This window comes from Pyrgilauda ruficollis, unplaced genomic scaffold, assembly GCF_017590135.1.
Source record: "Pyrgilauda ruficollis isolate IOZ18807 unplaced genomic scaffold, ASM1759013v1 scaffold15, whole genome shotgun sequence".
NCBI lineage: Eukaryota > Metazoa > Chordata > Aves > Passeriformes > Passeridae > Pyrgilauda > Pyrgilauda ruficollis.
The window spans coordinates 12,540,150-12,558,331 of NW_024513654.1; the positions used below are offsets into that span (position 1 = coordinate 12,540,150).

The following is an 18,182-nucleotide window of genomic DNA, read 5'->3' on the forward strand; positions in this document are numbered from 1 at the left end:
CAGCACTGGTTCCAAAGCAATCCTCTTGGAGAAGTCATCTTTTGCATTTGTTTGTTTTTCACTTTTCAATTCAGCAAAGTCACAGTGAGTGGGAACCAAACACCCTGTTGCTGGGCCAGGAGCTGCCATGCTCTTTGCCTCAATGGACAGTGAAGGAACATGAGCCATCTAAAGCCTTCGCTAATGGGCCTTCAAACCAAAGTGCTCCTGGGCTTCCATGTCACTAGCAAAAATGAGCTTTGGATTAGATTTAACTGGATAAAAGGTGGTCTGAAAGTCACTGCACAGCCAGCAGCATGCTCCCCTCACTCACACAGTGAGGAACACCCTGGCATTAAGTCAACTCTGGATGAAACAATTAGAGCCCTGAGATTTTCCTGGGGGGAGTGGAGCAGAGTAAGGGGAGGGCTGCTCTACAAGCCAAGGAAAGTTTCTTTAGAGTCTGCAGGGAGCTGTAAAAAATGGGATTAAAAATATTACATGTCATTTCTGCCACTGATCTTTGAAGTCAAGCAGAATATTTATATGGCATGCATGGGAGACGGGGTGTTAAATGTTCCCCAGGAAGAGATCACATGGCAGTGGGAAGTTTAGTACCAGCTTTATAAAGCCCCCCTGGCTGTTGCTGTAATGCTTCCAGACTGGTGATGGTCCTTCACACACCGTGCAGGGCCAGCAGGTGAAGGCCAAGTAGCAGATGTGAAACAGCCCTGCCTGCTTACCAAACCCACTAAAGGAGGCCCATACAACAGATTGTTCAAAAGGACATGTGCTACCACCACTTTCAGCCTTTCTGAAAGCATGGAAGATGATGTGCTAGGAGCTGCTGCTGAGGACTACATCTATACATGGCATGGAGGAAATCCTGCCACCTGGCCCAGGGGCTGCACTGCTTTCATTTGGGGTGCTCAGATACTATGCTGGAAAAGAAGCTGATGGAAATCAAAACACAGAAACTCCCTTAATACCTATCCCTGTCTTATATTTCTTGCAATCCCTTCTCTCAGTGCCTCAGTAGTTCACAGCAGATGTGAAGGCTTAGCATGGCCTCAAGTCTATGGATGGGGCAGGGCTGCAGCCTGCAGGCTGAGGGGAGGATCAAAGACAAGCTGCAGGATGGGCTGAGCTCTCTGAGACAGTACATGGAAGATACAGGAATGATGCAGCCTTACTTCCTCTGGAGAATTCAGATCTTCTAAATCTTCCAGCATTCTCTCTACGAACTCTTCGGTCAATAGGATCTGCAAAGGAAATACAGTATTTTATGCTTTTTCACTCTTAGTTTTAGCTAATTGCAAGGAACAGCATGACTTCTGCACGGAGCAGACTGTACCAACTCACTCCTTCCCCTATGTCTTTCTTTACCGCAATACAAAGGTTTGAGGGCAAGGAGCTCCTAACTTTGTCTTCCACCCCAACCACTGAAAAAAAGTTGAAATTACACAGCAATCTTTTTTGACCCTCAATTATCTCCCTCAGTCTAAAATTAGAGGCTCGGCTTTAGACAGAAAGAGTGGGAAAGGAGGAAAAAGGGTCAAGATAACAACTGTTGGAGAGACAGTGGGAGACAGCCACTTTCATCTGATCCACTGAAGTCAAGCTCACAGTTTAATCAGGAAATAGCAGCATAGGGAAGAGCCAGAGATCCATACAGAGTTGGTGCTCTGGGCATGGGGAAGGGCCTGACCCCAGCACAGCACATTGTTCACATGAACCAGATGCTGGGTATGGGAAATGCTCCCAGAGGTGCCCACGAAAGGCACCCCCATATTGTGATGGCACATGCCCATCCTGCATGCCTGTGCTGGGAAAGCTTTTGGCCCATCTCAGAGCCAGGCTGGCAAGCGTGAAGCAGTCCAAGAAAACAGCTGCTGTCAAGTCAAAAGTCCTGGATGAGGACCACGACCCCAGCTCCATGGAGTCCCCCAAGTCAAAGAAACCAGAGACATCATGGGGAAAATCAGCCCTGGGAATTCAAGCAGAGGAACTCCCACCCTCTTAAAAAAATATGTGATAGGCAAAAGCAAACACATCCTGCCCTCTTCACAACAGCCGCAAAGGCCAGAGCTCCAGGCAGGACAGCTGGTTTGGCACAGGAGCAGAGACGGCCGTGCAGGACCAGGCAAACATCCCCACGCAGTGAGGGGGCCTTGGAGCAGCATTCCTGGGAGTTAGGTTGCAGCAGCATCCAGTGGATTATTATTTCCATTTTAGCCTACAGGTTTGTTTCTTTCCCCCTGCTCCTCCTTTCCTTCCTCTGGTCCACCCTTTCCTCCTCTCTGTCATTACTTTCCATCCAGAAGAGCCCACCATTCCCATGCCCCTTTCTCACCCTTTCTCTCCCTGTTCTTCCCAGCCATGAACCCTGTGCTCCAGAGAAAGGACTGTTCTAGCACCAAACAGTAGTGGAGCTAAGTGGCCAGTTGCACTGCTCTCCACCTCAGATCAGGAAGAGGGGCAGCCAGGCTGTCCCACTGCCCTGCAGGAAGCCCAGCTCCTGTGCCCACTGGCTGCTTAGGGCCAGTAACACTAGTGGAGAGCAAATGACTGCCAGGATGCCATGGGCAAGTGGAAGCCTCTGGGCTCCATTTTGGCAACACATAAGCAGGACTATTGGACAGAAAGAGAAATGGAATACTCTAGTCTGCCTTTCTTCTTTTGTTGGGCAAGACAAGAGATCCAAAACTCACTAAATACAAATCCAAAGTGTCTGCAGTCCTCTCCCCTCAACATTGCCACACTGCTGCCACTCCACACAGATTTCCTAGGGGATGATGGAACCATGACCTCCCCTCTCCACTACATACCCCTCTTCATTTAGCTTCAACCTGCAGCAGGCTCCAGGCCAGTGTTTATGACCAAGCTGCTCAGCATGAATGCAGGCACCTTTACCAGGCCTTTCTCATCATACCTCGAGCCTGAAAAAACTCTGCTTCAGCTTGGAGCCAGCAGCTTGCTGCTTTGGACAGGACTCTGCAACCTGGCACCAATCTGCAGACTGGCAAGCTGAGGAACATTGCACTGAAACACGCAGTGCCACCGCAAACTGCTGCAGTCTCCTTGCAGGGGCCTGCAACTCTTCTGCCTCTTGAACTGGAGACACTCATTTGCTGACTGTTTGCAGGAGGAGGGAGAAGTCTGTCCCTGTTGGAGGCAGGAGGGCAACCTGATCACTCAGCTCAGGAGGAAGGGCTGGGTGGGGAGCTGGGGCTCTGCACCGAGAGGATCGCTTTCTGCGGAGGTGCAGTCTGCAGCGGGGTGAGGGAATGAAAACAATTTGGCAGACATCAAAATCTACAGAACAGCCGGAAAAAGGAGGAGGAATTGGTATTCACAGCAATCAGGCCAGGAGGAAATGAATATTCAGCCATCCATGGATGAGCAAAAATGCCAGAGGTTGGGATGGGTGAGAGAGCACGAATGAGGAGCTGCAGCTTTGGCAGGGAGGCTAGAATTCAAGCACAGCAGGAAGACCCCTGGGCACTCCCAAGGTGCCACAGGCAGGAGAGAAATGGGAGCCACGTGTGCAAGACAGCCAGCTGCTCTGAGGCTGTAGGAAGACAAGACAGGGTATGCAGGGGTAAACAGCAAAGGGTGGAGAGAATGAAGAAGGGACAGGTCAGGTCTTGGCTAGGGACAAACCCTATATGGAGCACTGTGCCTAGCACTGAAACTGGGGTATGATGCCTTAAGATGGCTGAGCCTGTCTACAGCTCACTGCCCTCTCTCAGTGAATTTTGGTAATCCAGCTGAAATAGAAGCAGAAATTCCACTGAGGCACTGAGCTGAACTGGCTCCCTGAAAGGTCTGACAAGTGAAGCGAGACAGGAGACCACAGCTCGGCTCAGCTGCATTTGGGGGCTCAGAGCAATGGCAGCCTGCTCTGTGCAGCACGTGAGGAAAGATCACAGCGCCTTCTGCGAGCTCTGCATGGACAGTTAACTTTAGTGGACAGCAGGTGTCACAGGTTGCAGTGACAAACTGCTGCAGTGACATTCACACACACAGTGTGTGTCTCAGAGCCTGTCTTTAACAATCTAAGTCAGAAAAAAATCCACCCCAAATGCTACTACCCAACACTGCTGGGGAGACATGCCTTCTTCCTGGAGAAGAAGGGAGACTCCAAAGCGCAGGTGTAACCAAATGTACAAGCAGCTACATTCCACAACACAGGAAACTGGCACTCTTGAGGTTCTCCTGAGCATGTAGGGGGAAGGCATGTGCCAGCAGGACACCAACTGCTTAAGAGGGCTTGGAAGCAAGAAGTATTGTCATCCTGGATTTGCGTCTAGACAAGATTTCTCCTGTTAGAAGTAGCCCAATCAAAATGGCCCAAGAGCACTAATGCCTGTGCTCATACATAGATCAGGCTGCCATCCCCAACTGCAATTAGCTAAACCACCTTTGTGCTGGTGAGTGAGTCTTATGGAGAAGGCTGAAAAAAAATCCAATCCTATCTCAGCACCCCTCACTCACAGTATTTCACATCTCCAGTTCTTGTAGCATGCCTGCTCCTGCACAGTATGATACCCCATTACATTAACACACACACACGTTGTATGTGCATGATATTAAAGGTGACATTCCCAGCAAATAAACATGACAGACTGCCATTGCTCTAGGCACCTAATTTAATTTCCTCTGGGATTTAAACCTTAGAAGCTCAAATTAAACAAATAGGCCTCACTCACTTTATACTTCAGAACTGAATCTGAGTTTTCCTCTGATGCTGTTGACTGATCTTATCAACAGGACACTACACAGAGATCATAATGATGAAGCAGCTTATTCCCTTCCCAAAGGAAAACAGAGCCCCACTGTTATGCTGCAGCCATGGGAAAAGCCGACACAATCTGCAGGGCCAACGAAGCCATCCCATGTGCACTGAACAAGCCTCTTCTCCCATGAAATCTCTCAGCTGGTGCTGAGGAAGCAAAGGAGCAGTCCCAAGCAGGTGTCCTGGGTGCTGCAGCAGCCCAGTCTCGCAGCACTGTGTTTTCACAGCCCTGTGCAAACACCCAGCCTGCCAAAGCTGGTCACAGGGTGCAGCTGAGCCTGTGCAATGGCTGTTTGCAGTATGAACAGTGAATGGCCCTGCCAGCCAGCTGCAGGTACCTGAAACAACTCCTTGGGTGCTGCACAGTCCTGCTCGCACCAGGATCTCCCAGGCCTGACCTAGAAAGGCCTGGACGTGTGCTAAACCATTGCCAGCAGATCTGGATTCCATTTGCTCTGTGTTTTGTGGCACTGAGTCATGCTACAGATGCTCGGAAGATGACAACAGCCAGAAGATAAGTCCCTGTTCTCTATCACAGGTACCTACCACACACCCAAAGTACAAAGTTTGGGTTCTCACCACTTCACTAAGAGCTGCAAGTGTCCAGACATGTTCACAACACCAGGCTAGGCTGTCTCATTCAGGTAGATGTGCTCAGGGAACACATGCTGTCTCCCTCTCGTGGCAAGTCTCACCTGAGCTTGCTGAAATCTACTTCTTATTCACAGGGCTCACCTGAAGGAGTTTGTGTTGAAGCTTTCTGTGTTGAAGCTTTCATATCCACATCTGGTTGAGAAATCTGTATCATGACTTGTTACAGGTACTCAGCTGCAGGCATATGAAAATGGATGAAATCTAGAAGTGTACCCAAGTTCATGGGGCTCCAGATGAGTATGGCTGACTTTGAAAGCACCTGGTGCTTAGTAAAACATTAAAGACTTTATAGTCAGCTTACAGGTACCACCCCACAGCTAACACCCCATCTCTCACTACAGGGTTCAACACTGCCATGAGGGATTGACATTCTCAGCTCAGGAAAGGCTCCTGTGGACAGAGGTCACACCAATGCTGAATGCTTGGCACAGCTGGCAAGACTTTGATCAAGGAAGCCTCTCAGAGGCTGAGCAAGGAATCAAGCTGCATCTCTGCCCAGCTTAAGGAAACATGCTTTGCCCAGGGCAAGACAGAAGCAAATAAATGCCCCAGCTACATTGAACCAGAGGCTTTCACTGATAATACTCATTTTTCTTGCCTACCTAGGAAAAAACCAAACAATCACACACTTTGCCCTAGTGCTCTGTTTGCATTAAACACTGCAAGTTGCTTTTCTAGCAGGTTTGTCAAAGAAAGGAAACCATGTTTTATTAGTTCTGGACTTAGTACAGAGCTGGCCTGTATGTCCAGCCAGAGAAGGGTGAGGACACATTGCAATAAACCCCTATGTAAACCCTTGTAAGAAACTGTTCATCCATTGGGTGCTAGCCTGGAACAGGTGGAACAGTTGTATTCTAAGCCAAATCATCTGTTACATCTGCAAATATCCAGCAACTTTTATGAGTCCTTTGCCCTAAAAATGTTTCAGCTTAATTCTTGTTAGCACAGCAAAAAGTTAAGTTAAACTGTGTCAGCCTTTCCCAATGAAATTTCCACCAATAAAATCCTCTGATGGGGGGATTGTGTTGTGCCACAGACACACCCCAGCTCACCTCTCTGCTCTCTCCTTGACCTGGCTTCTTTGCACTGCTTTGCTCTTGCTCCAAGTGGTTCAGGGCAGAGGTCTTGCCACCTTGTTCTACATCAGGCCAGCCCTGACACTGTCTGAAAAGGCCACCTTGCTGCTGAATCCATCACAGCTCTCACTACAGCCTCAAAGATACCAGTATTGCAACAACACCTCTGCTGGGAAATTCCACTGCTGCTCTTCCAGGAGATTCACAACCCCCCTTGAAAAAGAGAAACATCCACTCACAGATGCCTCAGGGACCCTATTGCTTCACACCATGATGTTACAATCCCAGAAGAGGAAATATAGACTGAAAGATTTTGACCTTGTGGGATCTTTTCATGACATTCTCAGTCACAAGGCTGATCCCAAGGACCTGAGCTCCTTAGAGCTCAGACTGATGAGACCTATTGTGCAGACAAGGCTTCTTTGATTCAATACATAAAATTTGGCTCAGTTGGGGAAAGGGCTGTCAAGGAAGCCAAGACAACAGGCAAATGCAATTCTTTCAGAGAGAAAAAGCAAAGGAAGAACAGACATTTCAAGGAATGCACTAAGTGGGTGGAAGACAACCTACACAAAGTAGCCAAAATCAAAGTCTCCTTTGAATGGCAAGGGAGGGGTATTAGGTGGCAGGATAGACAGTCAGTCAGATTAAGAAGGATGAAAGAACCTGACTCATCCAAAACTAGCCTGGACAAAGTACTAGAGAACATGCTGCAGGAGAGTTGACACTGGGAGGATCATCATGTTCTAACGGTGCATTTCTACCCTAGATGAAATGTCTCATTCAGCTGTGAGGGAGAAGAACACAAAGGGATAATGCAGTAAGGTTTTGGGGAGTGTTTGGCACACGATAAACTTACCGGAAAACTGCTAGTTTAGATTTCTAAGACCTGCTCAAGAATTTGGGGGAAGCCACTCAAAACATTCTGAAAAATAATTTCATGAGTAGACATATAAAACTGCTTTGGAGAAGAGCAGGCTGTAGTTGCACACAACTCAGACCAGCTTGTGGGTGTTCCTAAACTCGCCACGCTAGGAATAACACATCTATTCAAGTGTGGGGAGACCAAAAATCAAGCCTGTGTCTTCAAGAGAGGACATGACCCATAGCTACCACTTACAAGTGAGCATCTTCAGCATCAGAGTAGTTCTTTCAAATGTTGCTTTGAACCTCTGTTGCTGCCATTATGCCAATGTGCATTAATGATTTAACATGTGGTCTAGCAGAGAGAAGAACCAGATGTGCTCATTTCCAGGGGAATGTCCTGACTCTACCGGAACAAAGTCATTCTCTTGTGCACTCTGTCTCTGTGACTAATTCAGTGTTTTATATGATGTGGAACAACTCCAATTGGAAGAGCTGAGGAAGAACCAAAATACCCTATAGCTGTGGTGCCCATAAAGCAAAGAAGTAGAAATAGGGGTTAAAATTAAAGAAAAGAAATAAAGTATGAGTTTCTCATATCCTACGCGAGCATTATATCCCTTAAATATTGATTAGAGAAGGCAAACTTCTAACACCTCCAGCCCTATTCTGCAAAACCAGATTTTTTTCCCTGTTTTTATTGAAGAAAACTTTCTTATTTCTTATTTCTGGTTTCATTCAACATAAAAGGATTTTATTTCAGCTTTTGGTCTCTTTAAGGCTTTTGTTTCAGAAAGAAATACTGAAAAATATTTAAAGATTGGGCTCAGTCTGATCTTCTTTCCCAGATTTTTCACTTAGGTTGCCAAACCAAAAGAATGGATCGTCCCCCATGACCCTGCTCACAGTAATCCCCTCTCTGCTGTGACTGCCAGCATAGATAGCACATGTTGATAGCTCCTGCATGCTGGATGCTTCCCACGGCTTCCATGTACCTATCCTGCCTACAGGCACATTTAACATTTTCTATGAAAGGTTTGACCTTGTTGTCCTAAGCCTCAACTTATTTTTCCATGCTGGATGCTTTGTTTTTGATTTTTTTCTAAAGGTTTTTAAGGAAAAAGGAATTGAGAGAGGTATTTTGGAAAAAGTGTATTTTGACAGTACTAGCAAATTCATGTGATAATTTTGTTGGCAAGAGAATCACCCCTTATGAAGAGGGTGATGAAGATTAGCAAATGAGTGCTCTGGAGGACAAGGGAAAGTCTTTCTCCTGATCATGAAAATGCTTTGCTAAGTCAGAAGTCTCTGAAAGTACTGTTTGCCCATAGCCTTTATGAGAAATGAAGAGTCCTCCTTCACTGAGCACATCCCAGCCCAAGGCAGCTCTGCCCCAAAATAGGGCAGAGGTAGCTAAGGAGTGATTTTTCCTCTAATCATTCCTCTGAGAGGTGAGGGATTGCTATGTCACCAGGCACATCAGGACTAATGGCAGGGAAACTCTCCAGCACTCTCAGTGTTTCTGCTGGAAATCAGACCATGTGGAGGAGGAGGAGAAGGAATTTTCCATCTTGAATGAAGGGGAGGAGAGGAAAGCAGAGACGGGCCAGGATGAGGGGAAGACAGAGACACAGAAAAACAGGATGAAAGGCAGATCAGATGCCAAAGCTGGGGACAACAAAGGGCAAGGAGTATGGAAAACCCCATTTACACAGCCTTAACATCCACATGCTGTCAGATGGACATTGGGAACCTACTGGCATGGGAGGCGAGCAAAGAGGGCCTCCCAGCAGTGCCTGGTGCCAGAGGATAACACCCCACCACTGCTGTGAGACACTCACATTGTGCTGAGAATCAGGGGGTGCCAAGTGCCAATGATCCATAGCCTCCACCTGCCTAACAGGATTAGTCCCAAACCCAAGTAAATTACCTGGAAAAAATACCCTCTGCACTCAGAGATGAGTGACATTGGGCGTACAAAACTTTGGAAATTGCTGCACAGAAACTGTGCCGCGCTAATTTGGCGCCAGCACATGTCTGCCTCATGAAACAAATCTGTAATCACAGGATCACCTGCAGTTTTTCTCCAGGAAGACCTCTGCCCTGTTCAGTCCTCAGGATGGTTCTGCTCACTGAATGCAGCATTAGTCATCATTTCTTTTCATTATCATTCAACTTGCTTCCCCATTCTCTCCTACTCTCTTCCCCTTTATTTAGTATGCTCCATCCAACTACTGCCAGCACGGATAACACTGGAAGTACCTAATCTTACTGTCCACCACTCTCTCAGCCTCTGACGTGCTTGGCCTCACATTTCTGCAAGGCAGGGAAGTGCTCCCCTCCATACAGCAGATGGAGGATGGAGGCTCAAGGAAGTAGAGACTTAAAAGTCGCAGAGAAAACCTGCAAGAGCAGGAAGCTGAAGTCTTTGACCACAGCTCCCAGGCTGAATCCCTGCCCCAAAGAAATCCTTTCTCTCTCCTGACCTGCAAGAATAAATTTTAATCTCTTTCTGAAATTGTTTCAGCTGTTCATTTGTGGAGCGAGAATGCCTGGCAAGCACTGAATTCATTGCATTCTTCACAGGATGACCGGAAGAATGTTCTTCTGAACAGACACAGGAAAATGAGTGAAGAAAAAGTTGAATCTGAATGTCTACTTCTTGTGAGTGCCCATCTCAAGACTTGCAGATCCCTGTTTTCCAGCCCACTTAGTCCTGTGTAGCACAGAGGTATGCACAAGGGAATTCCTCCTGACCTCCTCTTGTTGCTGGGAACACAGATCAGACTTCAGGTCTTGAGCTGGGCATCCAGAAAATGAGGAACACAAAGTCACTTGCCAGGTAAGAACATTTTAGCTTAAGACTCTGGAATAAGAGTAGTAGAGGCAGGAACAAGACCCAGTTCACCAGGGCAGCATTTAACAGGCTTCACTATAAGACTACTGTGATTTTTTTGCAATTGTCTGCCTCATTCATTACACACTTTCCAATTTTAACAAATAAAGTGGAATTCTACAGGAAAGAGTCTACTTTACTCCACGCTCCTGATTCATCCCCTAAACGTACTGCATCTCTGTGCAGTGAATGAAGCAAGCACACTCTGTTAAAAATATGTATGATTCTTCAATTAGATATTGCATTGAAATACACATGTGTAACAGGGGCAAGGCTAAAGTGCAGAAATATTTCTTACATTCTGTGTGCTAGATTTTACAGTTAACGAGGACTCTTTAACTATAGCTTTGTTTTTACTGCACTGCATTGGCTTGTATGTCAGAGTCTGCAGTAGTATCTGATGCGTAGCATGCACGTTGCACATGATCAAAGGCTTGAATGTCATCTTCTTGCCTAGAACAATGACTGCCTAAAGCAGCAGGAGCAGAAATTATCTAAAGGTAGAGTTAAACAAACCTCCTTCTCCCCTCTGGGGAGAGTAAGCAGTCCAGGTGAGCAAGGCAGGAGGGGAGAACAGCCTGCTTTGTGCTAGACGGGCAGAGAGCTCCACATAAAAGCAGAGGAGCTTTGCAGAAGCATGTCCTGACTCCCATCACTGGAGACTTAATGATGGTAATTCCCAAAGGATGATGCATGCTGACAGGCTTTGACACAAACTACCCCAGGATAATATTAATATGTATTAAAGGCTCAGGCAACTTTATTGGGACGGGCTTGATCAGTTACACATTTCAACAGAGCATCTCTATCATCCGTCGGAACAAAAGTAAGGGAGGGAGAGAGAACACACACACAACCTCACCTTGCTTTGGGAATGTTTTAGAGACAAACAAGGTCAATCTGTGATGAATTGCACACTTGGCACAGCTCAGATGTTGGACCAAGGACGCTCCACCACAAATACGAATGTCACCGTGGGGCAGTTTATGTTGGAGTCTGTCTGCATGATCAGCATCCTTAACCCTCCAGCATGGGCCAGACACCTCCTGCACAGCCTTTCCCTGTGCATCTGGAACACCTACCCCTTGGAAAACAGAGGAGAGGTGCTTAGGAGGCAATGTGGGGGCTCTGCAGTCACAGCACTGGAGGAAGGGGGAGTGGAAGAAAGAACCGCGGAAGCCTTTGATCATGTGCAATGTTAATTCAAGTGTTACACATCAGAGACTTTGCCACAGTAACTAGCATATAAACAGGAGTCTAGTGTTAACAAGGAGGACTTCTTGAATATGTTTGTACATTTCTGAGTTAAAGCAATTTCCCTATTCAACAATACATGACATAGGGGAAAGAGTTCAGAAATAAACCAGCCTAACATGCTTAGACCTTTAATAGAATTTAGCTTCTTAGAACTAATTAAATGTTACTTAAATGAAAAAAAAAAATTCCAAGTACTTGGGAAAGGTGCCAATTTGACAGCTCTGGAGAATGAAATAATCTAATCATCCCCAGAGCATGGGCAGCAGCAGGACAGGCTTCCCCTACTAACATGCCTCAAACGTGACCTGGAAAGACGGTTGATAGAAATGGGGCGTACAATCTCTCTGGTCTAATGACTCCTTACTTTTTCTGCTGAGACTGCTAAAATGGTTCCTGCTGAGTACCAGCTGTGGTGATGATATGGACACCTGTCTGGTCGGAATGGTGCTGGGACCTGCCAAACTCCTGTCATCTGCTAACCCTCCACCAGAGCCCAGTGACTCTCAGCTCATTGCTCAGCCTGGGCAGCGGGGGCTGATAGACAGCAGCTCTCCAGCCTGTCCCACCTTGGACACGCTCCACTCCAGCCCACAAGATGTAAACAGGAGGTACTGTGTTTAGTCTGCAGGTTTGGGCTCTCACTGCACCAAAGCTTAGGCTCAAGAGAAGTCAGTCTCCGACTGCTGCAGAGTTGAGGCCGGGATTTTTAAGGCTCTTATTTCTACCTTAAGATAGGGGAAAAGTCCACAGGAGGAAAAGCCTGCCATGTCTCCTCTTCTCCACAGTTCCTCCATTTACTTGTCTTTGCAACATGCCCCTGCATTGCAGTAATGTGCTTTCAGCCACCAATTCTCCTTGGAGCTCCTTGCTGTGCCTGGAGTCCCAAGCAACGGAGGAGGAAAATCCTCTCTGGGCCTTGATGTGAAAGCTTAGCAGGGCTTGCCAACTCAGCCAGCCCAGGCTGCAATGGACTAAACCAAACACAACTCTCCCTGGAAATTGTATGCACCACAACTTCTTTTACTTCTGAAGCAAAGCCACACAAACCTCCCCCTCCCCTGCCCCCAACACCACAAGGAACGGCTGAGCACGGATCAAGTCTTCCCTTGCATACTAAGCCAAGAGTCTCAGACACTCCCACATCTCACAACCGGGTGCTACTCCTGTTGTCCCAGGCTGCTTTTAGCCTCCCTTCCTCCCCCCTTCAGCCTGTACTCAACACAGGACAGGGCAGGGGCCAGCAGCAGAGCTGCTTATGGCAGACAAGAAGATCCAATACATTGGCTTTGTGTAGGAGACAAGCAAGGGAACTTGCTTCTCCCTACCATCTGAGCCAGCAATTCTTCACCTTTCCATGCCACCTACTCCAAAAATCTTGCACGTTTTTCAGCACCAAAATAAGAGGCATGAAAACAGCCAGGTTCGTAAGGGTTAACATGTCTGTATGGTGACATAATTATTGCCATTCTTCACTGTTTAGAGGTTACCTGACTACTCTACACATCAATATATTTCGAGATGTGATGCAAATGCAAACAAACACTCATGTTTGGAGTTAACACAGTCACAAGATCCTGTGTATCATGTGTTGGCAAGCACAGGAACAAACAGCAAATGACCCACCCTTAAACCTGACTCTTTGCTGTTAATCATTATAGGAGCATTGCACTTTCCAGTCAGAACAATCAAAGCTCTTTGAAAATCCCTACACGAGATGGTTCTGGCCAAGATCAGCCCCTTTACAAGTCATACAGAATCCAAGGTATGATGTCCTCCAGACATATGAATGCAGGCTGCAGAATGCCTTGAAAACAAGCACTGGAAGGCTAACTGCAACACTGCAACGGTGAAACAACCCCCTGTCTTCAAAACAGAAGGGGAGGCAGGAATGCCACAGTTGTAGTGAAGGCAGAGACATACTGCACACATAGTCCCTCAGAAATGGGTTTTTCTGCATTAACACATTCCCTCAAGACATTTTTTTTCACAATATGCTTATAACCATAAAGAAATTCAAGAGCAGAACAGCACTACACTGTCAGATCATTAGTGCATCACTGCTCTAGGGCTGACCCTCAACTCCAAGCAGATGGGGATTTTCCAGGGAAAATCTGTGACACCAAGAACATGTGGGTGCAAAAATGTGTGGGTGCTTCAAGCAACCACAAGCTTTTATCAAAGAATCAATAGAAAAGAGCTACAACTGAAAGACATTGCTCTCTGTGCTGCTCTCCCGTTAGGGATGATCAAACTGAGATCTTGGCTCTGCAGGATCACAGTCCCACAGCTTTCTAGCTCTTCTGCCCTGGCTCCATTCTTGGTTAGGTCATTCCTCTCTGCCTCCCCAAATTCCTTTCTGGAAAAAATCAAGAATAAATACAGCCTGTAAAGTGTTCACTGACTTCAGGAAATGGATACTACTGTATTCATAGATGATGTCTGAATTTTCCAGTCAATTATCTTTTTGATTTCCACTAATATAAATAGCAGCATGTCACCATTACTTTTTGAGGCCATAATTACTGAAAATATTGTGCAAGAGCAATGAGAGATGTTGCAGCAGAAAATACAGGTTTGTTACACTTTTAAACAACATAAGCCCTTAGGAAGATAATTTTTAGGTCGCAGTAAAGGAGGAAAGGGGAAAATCAGGAGACAGGCTATCTTACTTGTAACCAAGGTCCATGGGCTGCATAGGGGTGCTCCTCTGTAGCAAAGGCTCCTTCTACTCCCGTTGATACAAATGTGATTGCTGTATCTCCTGTAATACTTTTATATGTAAAGTGCCGTCCATGTAAGAGCCTTCCCCTGGGAATTAAACACATGTGCATGAGTTGAGAGGGGGTGCACAGCATTCAACACAACGAGATACATCACTATTGTTTCTGCCATCAGCATGGGAAACTATTTTGAAGGCAGCAAATATTTATTTTTCAGGAATATAGGAAAGATTTGCTTCAAAAAGCAGGTGATAAGACTCCTTCTGAGGAAGGGAGCTACCCTTCATCTTCCTCCTTAATCTCAGGACCTTGTTACAGAGCTAGAACACATCTAAATCCCACTTCATGCCTATCCCCATGATGAGGTGCTGATGTATGTAAAGGCAGGGGACTGCCAGTTTTCCACCAAGGTGGAAACTACAGAAGAGAATCCAGACTCCACATTGTGTGGGACTGTGAAGATGCATTTCCAAGAAGGCTCATTGCTGTGACAGTGACTAGTAATCCATTGTCCTGGTGTTTGACAAATGTCACCTGTATTACTTAGGCAAATGCCTAGAAAACACACATACACGACCATCTGCAGTATTACTTCCCTTTTTCCATTCAATGCAAGGGAAAACCATGGCTCTGGTATTTCGGCTCAGAGCATCTGTGACACCCATGCATGGCTTCTAACATGCAAGAGGGAAAGCTCTAGGTAATATATTTAGTGCCTACCAGAGTCACAGTTGCTTGGTGAGTTACTGCTGGTCAGATGAGCTAACTGATCAGGACAGACTGTTCACACATTTGTGATGTAAAATGAAATATGTTTGCATTAACTTTCCCATTGGTTTCTCAACAGGCCCAGGCAAGTGTGCACCTGCTGCTGATAACTCTGATACTACCAACATGTAACTCATTAAGCTAAAGTAACACAATCACCTACAATCATTTGTCTTGACATGACAGTTCATTTTTATCTTAAGATACTAGAACATTTGCACAGGGATTTTTAAAAATAATGCTGGCTGAAATTATGGAAAACTAGAAGCCAGTGATATGCACAGACTGAACCTTCAAAAGAAAATGTGTATAGCATGCACACAATGTGTTGCTCCTTCAGTCATGTGACATAATTTGTCTAAAACCCACACTTGTATGCATAAACTGATTGCAAACAGGTTTTGCACAACCACTTATCTGAGTCCAGAAGTCAGAATGAATAACTTAAGGGATTTCTTTGACAGAGTATGTTGAGACATCCCTTCTTTATCACAGGGTTGCTAGCATTAGACTAATAAAAAAACCCCTATACTAACCCTGTCCTGCTTCAGCACTCAAAAGACACTGGAGGACGTAAAAAGAATGAGAAACAATCTTAACACGATGAGCACAGAATCATGCAAAGAATCATCTGTTTTTAATGTGTTTTGGCAAAATATCTAAGCTCTGGCCTTTACAGACCCATTGCATGCATGTCTGTATGGTGAAACAATGCCACAAGGCAAAAGAAGCATGTTAGCACAGGCTGTGGAGGAGGATGGCTTCACTCACCTTAGACAGAGGGGGATGAGCGCTCCGGACTCCTGGTTAAATTTCAGGTGCACGCTCTCCAGCTGCCTCGTGCGGATCAGCTCGTGAGGAATGATGGCTGCTGAGCTCTCGCTTTCCAAACTGTCCTTACGGCTTCTAAGAGAACAGACAAATGCACATATTCAAGATTCCAGTACTGTGTGCTATTTTGATTGCAAATATGGAAGGATACAGGAAAAAACTGTTACGAAGACAAAGACACATCTGAGTTTTCACCACTCTCTGCAGAGACACAGCCTCACTCAGGCTACCAGTCCTAGCATGCAGCTCTTCACCTTGATTTGACAACCTAGGATCTGAATTGATGTATATACATGGTGCATCCCTTCCCAGTATTAAAAAAAAAAAAAAAAATCTGGAAAGAACTGCAGCAAAACTAAAGTCTCCAAATCTCCAAACACTATGGTTTGGATTAATTACCAGGTGTGTCCTTCCTCCTGCTTTTGATTATCTTCACGATTTTTCAGGTAGCGGCCTGCAGGAATGACTAGTCCAGTCCTTTGTGCATTTTTTTGCACAGTTCAACCAAAAGGCTTTGAGAATCTCCTGGTTCCACCAGCACCAAGTGCAACAGCCAAAAGACAGACTCTCCCCATGTGACAAGTAGGAGATTCACAGATTCTTCTCCCTTGTAAGTTGGGCTGCTTTAGGACAATGGCAACTTTGCTTTCTTATTCCTTCATTTCTGCAAGACCAGCATATTCTGAAGCTACAACACGGTTATGTTGTTACATGATTAGGAACTTTGCCAGACCAAATCCTCTAGATAATAAAATTATCTATTTCAAAATACTTGACCATAAAGACTTTATATGTTCAAAGAGCACCAGAATGATCTCTTACTTGACAGTCTGGAACAAAGAATAAAGGACAGGATGGGTTATGACTTTAATGGATGACATGGATTGATGAGAAGTGTCTGATAAGTGTCTGATAAGTGATTTATATTCTTGCCACCTGGCATTCCACAAGAATTTAATAGAGGTAAGACTTTGTTAAGATAGTTTCTACAGTACAGAATCGCCAGAGGAGAGGGACAGGGAAAACAGGAGGGCACTGAGATTCCACATTGCAGTGTACCTCCATTGTGCCACAAGGACCAAAAGCCAAACAAGGCTATCAAGCTGTGGCTCCACTTGAGAACACTGTTAAAACAAGCCTGAATCCTTCTTCCATCCAAGCTGAACTGTCTTTAGTGTACATCTGGAAATGATTGCAAAGAATCAGCTTCACCCTCATGAGCTGACCTAGATGACACCTTCACTTGATTTTACCTTTGAGAGCTGTCCCAAAATTACTCCCACCAGCCACACACATAGTAGTGCAGTTCAGTGTGAATTCCAGCACAGATCAGCCTGTTGCTTCTGCCAGGTTGCCTAGTCCCACGTGAGCCCTTCACCCATGCTGCTGAGCTGCCCACTCTGAAACAGCTAAACTCTGATATCTCATGGTCCAACCTGCAAATACACTGCATGGCCAGGTCAGAAACATACAGAAAAAAAGATACCAGAGCAGCTCAGCTCTCTGCAAGATAAAAACTGTAAAATATGTCCCATTTTCGTCTTTAGCAACATACAAAAGTAGCAATGTATCCAGCAGGGACACGGTACATCAGGATACAGCTTATGCATAGGGTGGGCTGATGGACTGACAGTGAACAGAGTGTCAGTTTAGTGGGTTAACCCTGAAGCAAAGACACAACGTGCTTTGTAGTCTATGTGTGGCACTTAAAGTTGTGTTTAATCTACTTCAGCAAACATTTTATAGCTCCTTCTAGGTGGGGTCTTCAAAGCTGGTGGAGCAGGCCAGCATTTTTCAGGCTGATTACCTGAGAAGTGCAGTTACAGTTGATTAATGATCAGTTGACCTTAAGCTAAGCTTTGTCTCAACTTCCTTATCAGATCTTATATACACAGTGAGCTGTGGGAAAGTCAGCCTGTGGTCTACAGCTTCCAATCATTCATTTATCAGCCCCTACCAAAAGGGTCAGCCATTAGCAACGCATGATTTTCAAGCAAGCCATAAACTTGCACTCCTAAATGCAGTTCCACAGTTTAGGCACTGTGGAGTGGATCAGGAGTTTTACAGCAATGTTACTGCTACAGACAAGAGACTGTGCCCTGCTCACCTGGAGTGCCCAGAACAGCCTCACAGGCAATCCATGGTGTAAGGTTTGTGCTTCAGCAGGACAGCTCCCCACAACCCTGGGCTCCAAATCTCTCCCAGCTAAAGGTAGGTTTTTAGGTTTCCACCATGCTAGCCAGTACAGCTGCAAGCACAATGGGGCTGCAGTCCGGAGGGGAAACAGCCTCCGGTTGTTAATGCAATAATAGGAATGATGGCAATAATTCTGGAGGCAA

General features: G+C 45.9%; 1 protein-coding gene across 3 annotated transcripts in view; it reads right to left on the reverse strand.

Annotated features, from left to right (window-relative positions):
- The window catches only part of SUFU (SUFU negative regulator of hedgehog signaling), a 90,900-nt gene that overhangs the window by 8,290 nt on the left and 64,428 nt on the right, over nt 1-18,182 (reverse strand). For all 3 annotated transcript variants that reach the window (XM_041461353.1, XM_041461352.1, XM_041461351.1), the window contains exons 9-11: nt 15,784-15,918; nt 14,194-14,332; nt 1,173-1,241 (exon numbers count right to left, since the gene is read on the reverse strand). In XM_041461353.1, coding sequence (XP_041317287.1) covers nt 1,173-1,241; nt 14,194-14,332; nt 15,784-15,918 — 343 coding nt within the window. The remainder of the gene's footprint in view (nt 1-1,172; nt 1,242-14,193; nt 14,333-15,783; nt 15,919-18,182) is intronic.